At 40.7% G+C, this 13,532-nt stretch overlaps 1 protein-coding gene across 2 annotated transcripts in view; it reads left to right on the top strand.

Annotated features, from left to right (window-relative positions):
- arhgef39 (Rho guanine nucleotide exchange factor (GEF) 39) overlaps positions 1-11,565 on the top strand; it is a 49,908-nt gene extending 38,343 nt beyond the window's left edge. Inside the window, exons 9-12 of one of the 2 annotated variants that reach the window (XM_034578382.1) lie at positions 4,595-4,683; positions 9,299-9,446; positions 10,336-10,433; positions 11,137-11,565. In XM_034578382.1, the coding sequence (XP_034434273.1) occupies positions 4,595-4,683; positions 9,299-9,446; positions 10,336-10,433; positions 11,137-11,173 (372 nt within the window). In that variant the 3' untranslated portion in view covers positions 11,174-11,565. Of the gene's footprint in view, positions 1-4,594; positions 4,684-9,298; positions 9,447-10,335; positions 10,434-11,133 lie in introns of both variants that reach the window. The other variant, XM_034578381.1, reaches the window with a different exon arrangement.
- Positions 11,566-13,532: the final 1,967 nt, after the last annotated feature.

The raw sequence follows: 13,532 nt of genomic DNA, 5'->3' as shown, positions 1-13,532 counted from the left end.
CTCTTTGATGAGGGGGGTTCCGGTTTTGAAATATGAGGCAGATTTGTACAATGTGAATAAGACGGCTCTTCTTGCACTTGGACACGCAGCAACATTAAATTTGTTGTTTGAAATGTTTCAAAATCCTCAGTCTTCTTGTAATGGTACGTTACACAGCCAATCACCAGCATCATTAGATCGTGGTCTAAGCATTATCCGTGCTTATTGGCTCTCTGACATTGATTCAATTACATTTCGGAAGAGGCATTTTTTGAAACCAGTATCTAAACAATTTCGATTCAATAAAATTTCATTTGTATAGCCCCCATCATCAATTCGGTCGGTGCTATTTTCTGAATATACTTTTATGTTTTTACTATGAACTTCTGTAAGATGTTGTGTACTTATATGTACAGGTGACAAACACGGAGATGACAATTACACCCACGCCACATTCAAAAAAGCAACAGAATAATTCTCCGCTCGATGGCTGTTCTGATTGGTTCCACCACATGTCTCTGTTACAGGGTTTTTGAAACACAATTTTCCGAAACATGTAGGAAGTCATGATTTACTTATTATCGTTTATAAACTCTGCAGTCAATGTTTCCCACAAGGTCCCTACACACACCTACACACTTTAGGTGTTTGTTAATTCTAGTGTCAGAGTCATTCTTGTCTGGTAATTGGTTACTGAATCACAATTTGACTAACAAAATGTGTATCGAAGATGTTCAATATTCTAGGAAACTAGAATATTGAATATTCAACAAACAAAACAAACAACTTAAATTAGTTTCGTTACCACATATTCATTACCCAACAAACTAGCTAAACAGATTTCAAACGAGATTCAAAAAGGATTCAGATTGAATGAAAAGCATTAGAGCAGCTATAAAGAACATACCCCAGTCAGACAATGTTAACTTATTATATTGTAATAATGTCATTTAATAGTGGTGTCATTTACACCATATGATAACAAATGATTGGTTAATCTAAATAGACTGTTGATTGTGTCTGATGTTATTGGTCACAAAAATGAATGCATTGTGAAGCTATATAACATAATTCTGTGACTTCATAGTGATGCCATGATGACATCATTCCTTCTAAATATACAAAAATTCAGATTTTTCAATCCAAATAAGCTTTAGGTTGTTGGCTATAGTCTTGCAGAATGCAGAGATACCTGGAAAAATGCTTTTTTTATGAACTATGCATGATTTAATTTTCTTAATTCTTTGACTTCTTCATGTGGTCATTTATTATCTCATGGTTACCAGTTTTCTGATCAACACAAACTCTAGATGGTCTCTATTATTTGCAGAGATGTCTTTTGTTGACCTTGTCCTTTGATCGATCAACTTAAAAAGTTTGTGCGTTGTTGAGTCATTTTGTCCACACACACTCAGGGTTGAAAACAATACCCTTCTTAGCACACAGGGTAATAAAATGCTGTGAGTCAAATTTTGAAGCCATTGACTATCACTGTGTGACAGTTGTGTTGTAGGTCATTAACAAACTTAAGATCTTAGTGTGTAACAGAGCTACTGTAGCCGAGGGCCACCGGCTCTGTGATGTCCTGGGTAACTAACTGTAGAAAAGTTGAAAGGGAAAAAGAGAAAAGTGTTTGTCGGGCAGCAGGTGGGGAGACATCTGTTCGTTGGTTTGAGTATACACATGAGTGAGTCCCTAGCAGAGGCATTATTTAATTTCCTCCTTTGATGAATGCTGCTTTGATTTGTCTTACTTATGGCCTTGATGGCTCCTGTTGTATAATCTGCCAAACGGAGGTTTCCTGAATGTTTTCCAGTCTCCCTGAATGAAATGTCATTTAGTTCCGCTTGTCAGAGGAGACCTGCGGTTACCTCGCCTCTTCTTCCCCCTAATCCCTTCAAACCCTTGTCGATGGCGCCCCCAAAAGTTAAACTTTTTTTCTTCTTTTATTGCGTCTCTCCTCTCAGTCTGATCCGTCTTCCAGGTCTCGGTGCAGCTGCTGGCTGACAAATTGTGTCTAAATGATGTAGTTGCTGTCGTGAAACATTCAAAAGGGAACGAGTTGCGCGTCATTGAGCAAGTAACCAAAGCGTTTATGCAGCAAGTGTTTAGTGCCAATGCTGCGCGGTATCAATATTCATTTCAGCTGATGCGCTCTTGCTCAAAGAGCTCTTTATGTTGTGTTTCTAATGTGCCTCCCTGTGATGCACAGCGGCTACGGAGAGCTTGGATTCCTCCTCTGTCTGCTCACACAGCTGGCTCACACACTTAGAGACTTAATAAAACCAGACAGAAAATGAAGCACTTATAATTGGCAGATATTTTCATTATTGATACAAAAAATATCTGGACAGTTAATAATTGTTCAGGCGACAGTAAAAAACTTTAGAACTTTAAAACCTTGCCGTGCTTATCGACTCGGATATAGCGATTCAGTGGAGTCCCCGGTTTTTGCAAATGTGTAGTTTATGTATTAAACACAGATGAGAGGGTGGATGCAGGTAAATGTAGTTCAGTGTTTAAGACTCCGGCGTGTCCTGCATGTGTGATGGTCTCATCAGCTCGGCCTGCGTGACTTCATCTTTAAAAGGCAGTGGGAATTAGAAGCATCCTTCAAGTGACGAATGAAAAGCCTGCTGATGGGGAGATTAGTCAGAGCTGTATTATTTGGGGTGATGGTGTGTGTGTGTGTGTGTGTGTGTGTGTGTGTGTGTGTGTGTGTGTGTGTGTGTGTGTGTGTGTGTGTGTGTGTGTGTGTGTGTGTGTGTGTGTGTGTGTGTGTGTGTGTGTGCAGTGATGGCTGCCAGCTGCAACAGAATCTCTCAGCTGCTGGATCAGATTAGGCTGCAGATCCATCTCTTCCGGCCCCTCCAGTAAATACATCTTCCTCAAGCCTGTCGCCGCTCTCTCCGCCGGCCGCGCTGCACATTATCTAATGGCAGAAATGGCATTTCATTAGCCTCTTATCCCGCCGAGGCCCAGATGCATACTCAATAGCATTACATGTAATTTCTCATAAGGACACATTATTGATCCTGGGCCCCTACCTAAGCTCAAAGAAAAGGGCTGTCAGCACTCCAGGGCCCTCGTCATCCAGGGCCATGAAGAATTAATGCCAAATTAAATTTGACAGCTGTAAATGCCATGGCAATCTATATGCAAAGTTTAGGGGGGGAAAAAATGCTTTTATTAAAATTCCTGTTATTTTTGCTCTCTCTCTGGTTGCATGTTAGCGGAGAGCCGGCTTTTACATGTGCCTCGGCCCGTTTCCCCCTCTTTTTGTCTTCTCTTCCCTTTTGTCTACCTCGACCTTCCTTCTCCTCTCCCTCTCCCTCTCTCTCTCTCTCTCTCTGTCTGCAGTCTTCCTCCTGCTAATATTCCCCCGCTACTTGAATATTTTCCCACATCCCTGACAGATTCTCTTTGATGTATAAATAATCAAGCTAAATTATGTGCGGCGATGAGGCTCCATGCTCTGCCGTTCTTATTATACAAAGTAATTTCTACCTAAGAGGGTCAGATTTCCTGACAAATCCCTAATTACTGCATTCCAATAGAAGTGGAATGCATTTGTGCATAAATCAGCCGCCGTCCCCCAAGTAGCGAGTGCCTAATATCATGCGCCACTCAAAATCGGGCCCCATTCACTGAACTCTGTAATTAGATAATACTTTTGATGATGGTACATTTGAAATCTTAATCTATTTAATGCATAATGAGAGACACTCCCCTCCCTCTGTGTTAAAACATCATTATGTTTGATGAGCTATATGCTTCTCTGTTCGAGCCTAAAGTTCTGTCTAAATACACATGGAAATGATCAATACCTCAGGCCGCCCGCTCTCCTCCTCCGCCGCCGGGCGCCCGCGTGGAGGCTGGAGGCACAGGTAAACGGGAGAGGCCATTTAAATGTGGTGAAGGGCTAATTTTGATCCCCTGTAATAGCTTTCCCAGTGTAATTACGCTGCTCTAAAAGCCCCTTTTGTTTGGGCCCAGACATCTCCCATTGGCTTGTTTGACAAGTACAATCACAGTCTGGCTTTAACAACGTGCGCCAGAGAGTTGATAATTACTGTTGACTCAAAGGAAGAGGACGCTGACAAGCCGGGCAAGACGTCTGAGAACACATCTCTGTCCAGCCCGATTATAGTTTCCCACTAAATGTGACCTGACTGCATCGGATTCTGTCCCCCGCCGTTTACCTCTCCGTCTCCTTCACCTTCGGATTTCACAGTTGTAGGGGCCGATGGATGCCTGCGAGGAGCAGCCGTAGGTTCTGCTCGGATGATGAGGTGACAGAGTGGGAAGGATTTTGCTTAATGTGGCCTACCCTCTACTGTTTTTAGAGTGTTACTGCAGTTTCAGCCTCTGATGACTGACAGAGGGTGAGGCTTCTAAAATACAACGCAAAGCTGATAAATAGAAAAATGTCAATGGTTCCTGTGCCTCTTTAAAAACCTCAAATTATGAAACTGTCCTGAGTTACATTTCCTCTCACTACAATCTTACTGGAATTATGTTTATTGTGCTGTGCTGTTCTTGCCATCGTGTATCACAACACACACACACACACACAATCATCCTAATTCATCTCCTCGACCTCGTCTTCCTCCAGTTAACCTTCCCCAAAGCCAAACTCCTGCTGATGTCCAGCAACCAGGAGGATCTGAATGACTGGTACCAAAGCCTGAGCTCAGCAATCAGGTATACACACCCACACACACACACACACACTCACACACACACACTCCTTATTGATCCTGTACTCTTATCGGTTCTTACTGGCTCAATCTAAGCGAATACAAACTCTACATTCCGTAGTTAAAGGTGGTTATACACTAATGAAAACATAAATACTTAATTCTATTTAAGTTAATAGATCCATTCTATAAAGCTAGTTTCAGTCTTGCACTGGACTCCGCAGTTCCTCTGTATTTTCTCTGGAGGAGGGCGATGACGCTTCTATCATGTGACAGACGCAAAAAAGAAAACAAATATCTCCTGGTGAAAAAAAACGATGTCACAAACGTAGAAGACACCGACAAAGACGTCAGGAGAGTTTGCGGTGATAAGAGCTGACGGCGGTGTCGGGGTGCCGTAAACAAAATCACGTGATTTACGCAGCAGAGTTTAACAGGTCACTTCCTGTTTCTGTCTACTGCACCTGGCTGCTCCAGGTCTCGCCTGAATAATGTGAAAGGGTTTGTTGATGTTGTGAACGCGTCTGTGTTGAGAGCCTCCCGCTGTGTTGTGCATGTGTGAAAGGCAAACTGCGGGTAAACTCCCCAGCCGACTCTCCGGATTTTACCCAGAGGTCATGTCTGAAAAATGGCTCATAAAATGATCTTAAGTGAAAAACTGAACACAGGACTTTTCACTGCACCAAATCCACTCCAGCTCTGAATGATGCGAAACTCAAAGAGACCATTTCTGAACGACACTTCAGACGATTTCCGATTTGGATCCGTGAACGCACACATAACGATCAGCAGTTTAACAGTTACTTTTAAACATCAAGCCATGTTTGTATAAACGAGTTAACTCCTGGTGTTTGGGCTCCAGGCTGCTCGCATACATTACCCTGTTTTACATTAATTACTGAGGCTGCCTCGCCATAGTCTCATTTGTCCCACCACAGTTTCCTAATGATCAAACAAAATGTTATACACCTCTCATAAAAACATGAAGGATCTACATGCGTGTTCTCTGGGCTGCCACGATAATAAAAACATATCTGAGGAACCGACTGATGAACTATTAGAGGGGCAGTTGAAAACTGGTCTTAAACAATCCACACTCTTAAACGTGGCTGAGAGAGAGAGAGAGAGAGAGAGAGAGAGAGAGAGAGAGAGAGAGAGAGAGAGAGAGAGAGAGAGAGAGAGAGAGAGAGAGACTGAAAAAACATCCTAGACAAATGTCTTAATTAAAAAAAAACGTACAAGATAACTTCTATTGAGCAATAATAAACATGGGAACCTATTTTCTTAATTTCTGCGGTACAGAGGGCGGGACAGATAACGTCAGAGCTTATCAGCGCCACAGTCTTTAATAATTTAGCCCCGGGCTCTGTTTAATGCCAGGTTTTCAGCAACTGTCAAAGAGCCGTCCATAGTCATGAGACACCAGACAGGTCCTCAACCCACGCAGCCCCACCTGAGAACAGCTGATGCATTTCTAAATGTAAACTCTTCTCCTTCAATTAGCCCGTTTGTCCTTTTAAATGTAACGCAGCACAAAGCAACATCAGGTATTGTGTGTTGTTTGGATTTGTGCGTGAGAGTGAGGCTAATTTTTAATTAAGAATTAAAACCCATCAATGTTATGTCTGCATCATTCCATCAAATGGATTCTATTGGAGATGTATTTTACATCACATACATTAAAGTCAGCAGACAAACAGTGGTTGGTGTCTTTCAAAAACACACTTTACAGATTTATTTTTCATAAAATAGTTTCCTAAAATATGGAATATTTAAAAAAAGCCTGCATGCCCTCAAAATAATTATGGCACAAACGATACATATTTAAAATGATTTTCATTCCAATATTCATTATTTCTAGCTTCATATTTTGTGTTACCTGAAACAAGGAGGTCATGTTTTCTTCTGTGTTTTTCTGTCTCTCCTGTCTGTTAGCAAGCAAGATTACGGAAAAACCACTAGACGTAGCATAACGAAACTTTCTGGGAGGATGTGGTGTGGGTCAGGAAAGAACCCATTAAATTGTGGTACAGATCCAGGGATCATTTTGTACTTTTTTTTTTGGAGTTCTGGAATATTTTTGTTGATTTCTCAGAGAATAATTCATAGATCTTGATGAAAATTGGCAGGCATGTTAGGAGGATATATATATATATATATATTTGAGTGTGTGCAATTAGGTGTACATCCAAATAAAAATCTGGATCTAGTGAATGTAAGGCCACGTACACACCTGACATTAATATGTGGACCCACATGCTTCTTGTGATCGGATCCCACTTCCCCTCCCTATATGCACATAAACACGTCAATCATTTCCGCTCGAAAAGATGCAATGCATGGTGCAAAGCAGCAAGGAGAAAAATAAATTAAAATAACACAGACGTTCAAGCAGTGCAAATCGCTACTGTTGTTGTTGCCTCTTGCTACAGTCTGTATGATCCTCTGTGTGTATTTCTGCTAACACAGAGGACGTCAGTTGAGCAGGTGGTCTATCCATGTTCCCAGGACCACATTCGTATTCTCACTGCTAAAAGAATGTGGACACGTGACCCAGACCACGTCCGAATGTGGTCCGGCGTGACTGGACCGCTGTCCGATCTGAGCACGCTCACACCTGTACTCAGAGCTGTCCACAGGGTTTAAGCTGCTGTGAGCTTAGTTGATGTGTAGTTGTTGATTTTGTAAGCATGTGTGATGCATGGTGTATATTCATCGTTTTGTATTTTAGGAAAGTGTCCAACTTGGATGTGTTGTCTCATGATCTGATGAGAAGCATGTAGCTAATGAGGCATTAGTAGGAATATGAATATCTGTGAGCGGCGAGTGTTTCCACTCTCACAGTGACTCTTAATAAAACTTCCACACACACTGATGCTGGACCTCGGGCCTGTCTGTCTCTCAGCATTGATCAGCCAGACCTCAGTAACTCCACTCCCTGCCCGCCTGGCCCCCACCTCCCCCGAGCACGGTCCGAGTCAGCCTGGCTACGTGGAAGGGTCCAGCTCTGCTCAGGTCTCCCCCCCACCCGCACCCCCTCACCACGACCTCTGTGTGCCCAGCCAGGCTTATTAGTTTATCACTCTGTCAGAGCGGGAGAGCGAGAGGAGGCTGTCAGAGAGCTCAGACGCCGCCCGCCGCCGCAGCAGCAGATGGGGGCCGAGGCTGCAGGCTGATGGCTCTAAACTCCAGGGAGTGTAATTAGCCGTGATGGAGGACCGAGGAGGGGACAGGCTGAGAGGACCAGGGGTCAGCAGCACTCACACCACTGGGGAGAAGTGCAGGGCGGAGGGGTGTGAGTGTGTGTGTGTCTACACACAGCTGAATTATTGATTTAACTAAGACTACACACTCTCTGGACTGACATCTCTGAATCTATTGGATGTTGCTTCCCAGAGATTATCAAACATTTATTATTTTTGTGTGGTTGAGTCATATTAGACTGGTGGGCATGGTTTCGTTATTTCTTAAGTCAAAACATCTACTTTACACACACACACACACATTCTTCCCTTTAACTCCTTATTGAATTTCTTTTCCGTGTTTCCTTTTGTTCAACAAAAATCGTACTAATACCTCGTACCTACACACAGACACACACATCTTCTAGCCAGGGGACTTAATTAGTGTGTAGATCAATGCTCGGTGACACTAAGTGAATGGTGGGGCAGGATGAGGCCTGACCACCAGGGATGTAATGAAGGCTAAAGACAGTTTAACTCTGACTTACTTCTCATCTTCACAAGGTGGAGAGGGTCTTCAGGCCGACCTCGAAGAGATAAATTCATAATCGTGTAGCAGGTCACGATTTCCTTATTATCATTTATTAACTCTTCGCTGAACTGAGGGGTTCATAGATAGAGAAGACTTATTTCGTCTGTTTATTTATGAGTCATTGTTACCAGGAATAACTAAAAGGTGACGTCGACCAGGACTGGAATCATTGATTGTAACCAAGCTCACAATGTGTGACTAAGTTTACAGTATGTGTGATATTGTGTTAAGTTGGTGGCAATATGAAGAGGAATTCTGAATAGGGTTCAAATCACACATTAATCTAATTATCACAATATACACCCTTTAACTTGGTTTAGGTTATTTTTATTTGTGTATGTTAAATCTAAATACAGAGGTCGATTCAAGGTGATGTACAGGAACATCAAAGAAAAACATCACAGAGACAAAAATGACAATTCTGTTTTTGAGATAGTTTTGTTTTTGCCACTGCATATTTCCTATTTCACTGCATTATGGCCAATTTTTCTTTATTTATCCTTTATGTGTCCAGAACAATGAGGAGACAAATGTGTTTTAGGTCATTCAGTAAAAACATTGAGTCCACTACACCGTCCGTCCACCAGGGGACACTTGTTACATTGTAAACTCATACAGGTGAGTCACCTTTCCCCTTTGGGTATGTCTTTTGTGTGGACTGAACATTGGAAGCAGCCTCTAGGAGAAAGGAGGGACACAAGCACAAACTGCAGCATAAAACACGACCACACAGAGGTTGAACAGAAACACACACTCTTTGCAGTGAGGGGTTTACTGATGTGTTGGATGTCACTTAGCCGTATGAACTCGATCAGCTGCTAACTGAGCGTGTGTTGTCTCTACAGGAAGCTGCAGTCGAAAGAGACCGTGGTCTATCAAAGAGCTGAGCCGCCGCCGCGCCAGAGAGCCCTGCACGCCGCCGCTGACAGCCACAACACACCGAGCAGCAGCAGCAGCAGCAGCAGCAGCAACCCTGTCAGGAAGAGAAACATGGTGAGATACACACACACACAGTGTTACGGTACCGTCACACTACCAAAGATGCAGTTGAGACTCCTCATCCAGGTGCATAAAACCAAATACAGCAGACACAGGTTGAATTTAGTCGTCCTATTTGGTGGAATACTGTACTGTACAAATTCATAAAATCTAATTATTTCTCTGTCAGACTGGTTTTAATGAAAATAATAACCAGTAAGAGTGATATTCATAGATTTAATGATAGTAATAGTAATAATAATAATCATAATCCTGAGTCTTGACTGTTCATGTGATAGAATTATAATATTGCTTGAAGTGAAGGATTATGGGATGACAGTTGTGTGGTTGTTTGTTACTTGTATCTCAAAGAGCCTGTATATTTACATGTGTCTGGTAAAAACACAAAACTATGGAGGAAATGATGGATTTTGGATTGGTGATGTTTGTTGTCGAGGACTTCTCACCACCACCTTCCCCTTCTGATTGAACCAGTGGATTATTCAGTGTAGATCATTCGCTAACTGGGAGACTTTTTTTGTCATGGGTTCTGGGGAGAAAGTCAAAAATTCAAGAATTTTCATTGGACACTGGAAGAAAAAACTCCCCCGAGTGTCGGAGAGTCGAGAAATAATTGCACATTTTTACAGGACATACTGTGATAATGAAAACTAGAAACATGTAATTTGTCATTTCATTGAGCCTCTCCCTTTACCTACTGTATGTACAGTCATGAATTCTATGAAAGCAAATCACCATCGGATTTTTCCTTTCAAACTTTAACCTTAGTGGTTGCTTATTTAGTCATTCATATTTTTACACTGCAAAGAAAGTTTTTAAAAGCAGTTTTTTCAAAAGCTTTAATACTCACCCCGTGTAATTTGCCATCACCACCTCTCTTCAGGAGACCAGTGAGGACAGGGAACGCGCTCAGAAGCCTCCAGTTGAGTGGGAGGGCAGCGCCCCCAAGAGGATGAAGCAATCTGATGCTCCAGGGCAGAGGTGGGACAGCTTTATAATCTTCATTCAACTTAAAAATGTGTTTTGCTTATTGTTCCTTCACTTGAATGTTTGAGCTGCACTGTGTAGAATGATGTACAGTTGCTTCAGGAAGTATTCAGACAGTTTTTCACTTTCATCTGCTGAACAAGTGACGTTTCTCTGTGCTCTCCTTAAAGCTCAGTTTATTACATGTAACTGTTGGTTGTTGTCACTCTGTATTTTAATGTTTTCCTTCACTTGTCTAAGAGCAGGGGACTACATGTAATGATTTATTAATATTATTAATGATTATTAGGTACAAAGTGTATTTTTTTTGTTTGTTGTGTCTGATATTAATCTATCATGTTTCTTTTTTTCCATTTCTAAATAATACTAAACATCTTTTTCTGCTTTTTTCCTGTTAGAAAAAGTTGTAGACGTTATATCAGACATCATTAACCTGAACACTAAACAGTAAACACTGTACACTCTACAGTTCAATGTTTAAAATTAACAATAACTGCACATTCAAAGATTCCAGATTTTTTCAGTGAGGGAGATGAGATATAAAAAGTATTTTTTTTTTACTTGGTTGTAGGTTGAAATCAAGTCAGACTGAAGGAGATCTGTACCGAGCTCAGGCATATTTCAAAGTGCAGGCTGCTGATAATATGATTAGTTTCTGACTGAATATGATTTGAAACCTGTTATTTGTGTCCAGCAGTGTGGAGGTGTCCACCTCTGGCTGTGTGATCCTCTGATGGACCGACTGGTCTTCAGCGTCTCGGTGGATCCAGGACGGTTCAGTCTGAGAGTTTTGTTTCAGACTGACGTCTGTGTTCCACTCTGCAACGCGACGCTCATGCTACTGTTTGTCTGAGCTGCTCACGGCCTCCTTTTTATTCCTTCACTGTTCTAACATGAGGTCTGGAGAAGTCTGGCTTGTTACTAACAGCAGCTTCAGCCTCTGCTCATCCTGTGCAATATAAAGTATCATCGATGTGCTGCTTGAAAACCAAATATCTGATGAATGTTCACCACTTCTGTCCTTATTCACAGTCTGTGCCTAAATGTACCACTTCCACTCATCTTTTTATTTCAGTCGGGATTTTATATTACATTTACCGGCCGACTGTAGACACAAGAAATGACAAAAATACAAATAGCAGAGATCTGAATAGCCGCTAAAGAAACTATAAATACATGAGGAAAGTCACTTTATAACATGTGGACCGTCACTGCTTTGAAACAAGCGTGGCTGTGATCTTCACCTGCGCTCACTTTCACTGACTTGAAACATGAAGCTGCCACTGAGCTGTTTTCATCACCTTTACAAGCAATGAAGCAGCCATGTGGAATTCTCTGTTATCCAAAGTGTGAGTAGTGATTATGGATGGAAATACAAAAATGACCATAAACATTATGAAATGATTAATCATATTAATAGAGTAAAATATAAAAATTGTAATGATAAACAAACACACACAAACATTTTAATATTGAAGTTTATCACAGAAAAATAGTTTCTTTCCCAAGGCCCCTTTTTCTAAAGACAAAAACACACTCGTACTCATTAATCTTTCTATAGCTGTGAGGACACTGATTGACAGAATGCATTCCATTGCTCTCACCTTAACCATCACTTCTAAACGCTAAAGACTCAAACTGATCCACATCCTAAATTAAACATAATTCTTACTCTAACATTTAATTGTAGCCTTTCAAAAGGTTCAGCCAACATGTCCCTCATCATGGGAAAATGTCCTCATAATGCCAAAATGTCCTTATCAGACCAGAATGTTTGCCCAATGATGGTTTAAACCAAAATTTGTCCTCAGAACCATAGAAAGATATGAACGCACACACACACACACACACACACACACACACACACACACACACACACACACACACACACACACACACACACACACACACACACACACACACACACACACACACACACACTCCAAAGAAAAATGCTGTTTAGAAATAAACGTTTAAAATTAGTTATTTTTAAATTACGATGTCTATCATTAAACTAAATTCCAATGTAACAATGAAATAAGACTCCATAAAAATGAAGAAATAATATTACACAGTCATTTTCTGTTTCATTACACAGTTTAATTATTTAGCCGTTTATTGGTTCATTGATGCATTTTACTATATTTAATAATATGATTATTTGTTTCATAATGTTTTATTTATTGAGTAACTAACAATTATTATGACATGGTATTTATTTTTGTTCATCTTCTGCATGCCATCATTTAATCCAACTGAACATGAATATATGAATTATCACGTTATTGATCACAGCCACAGAACGAGCCCTGACGTCATATCACTGCTCAGACATTTTTATAGAAATGTATGATTTGATTGATTGTTTTGTTGCCAAATACACAGCAGGTATTCATAGCTTTGACATGGGAGACATACAGTGGGGACGTCTGTCTTTTCATACTTGATGTTCAATAAGTGCATTTAATCATGTGCACTGTATTTTAGAAATGACATCATGTGTTTATGGGGGTTTCAGTGAAATGTGAACAACCAGGCATGAAAACCTGGTCGTTCACTGCTGATTATCTAAATACCTTTTTTATTTTTACATTATCACCATTATATCCTTTATGCTACATTTTATTATATCCTTAATGAGCCAATCAACAAATATATTCTTCTTTTCTATATGATAGATTTTACTAACTCTGTTTTTTGTATTTAAAAGTTGTGTGGGTATTTTACAGTTTATTTTAATTATATTATTCTTCGTGTTTTTTAAAGATTCTGTGTAAAGCTGCTTGCAAATCATACAAAGGAATGGAATTGATGGCAACTTTGCAATAAAACTCTAAAAAGCAGTCGCTGTGTGTTTGTGTTTTTCAGCTCTTTGATTTTCCAATAGATGGATACACAGTTATAACAGTTTATATTTAAAAAAATAAAAGGCTCTTGTCAATTAGAATGTAAAATTAGAGAAATCCAAAGAATCCCACACACTTCTCGTCACGTTTACTCACATAAGGACCAGAGACCAGTGTGTTAAAGGGTTTCATGTTTTTACAATAACAGTGAGGAGCTCATATGAACACTGAAACTGTTGTGTCCCTC

Source organism: Hippoglossus hippoglossus, chromosome 23, assembly GCF_009819705.1.
Source record: "Hippoglossus hippoglossus isolate fHipHip1 chromosome 23, fHipHip1.pri, whole genome shotgun sequence".
Lineage (NCBI taxonomy): Eukaryota > Metazoa > Chordata > Actinopteri > Pleuronectiformes > Pleuronectidae > Hippoglossus > Hippoglossus hippoglossus.
The sequence above is the reverse complement of the archived record's forward strand: the minus strand, read 5'-3'. Positions and strand labels throughout refer to the sequence as shown.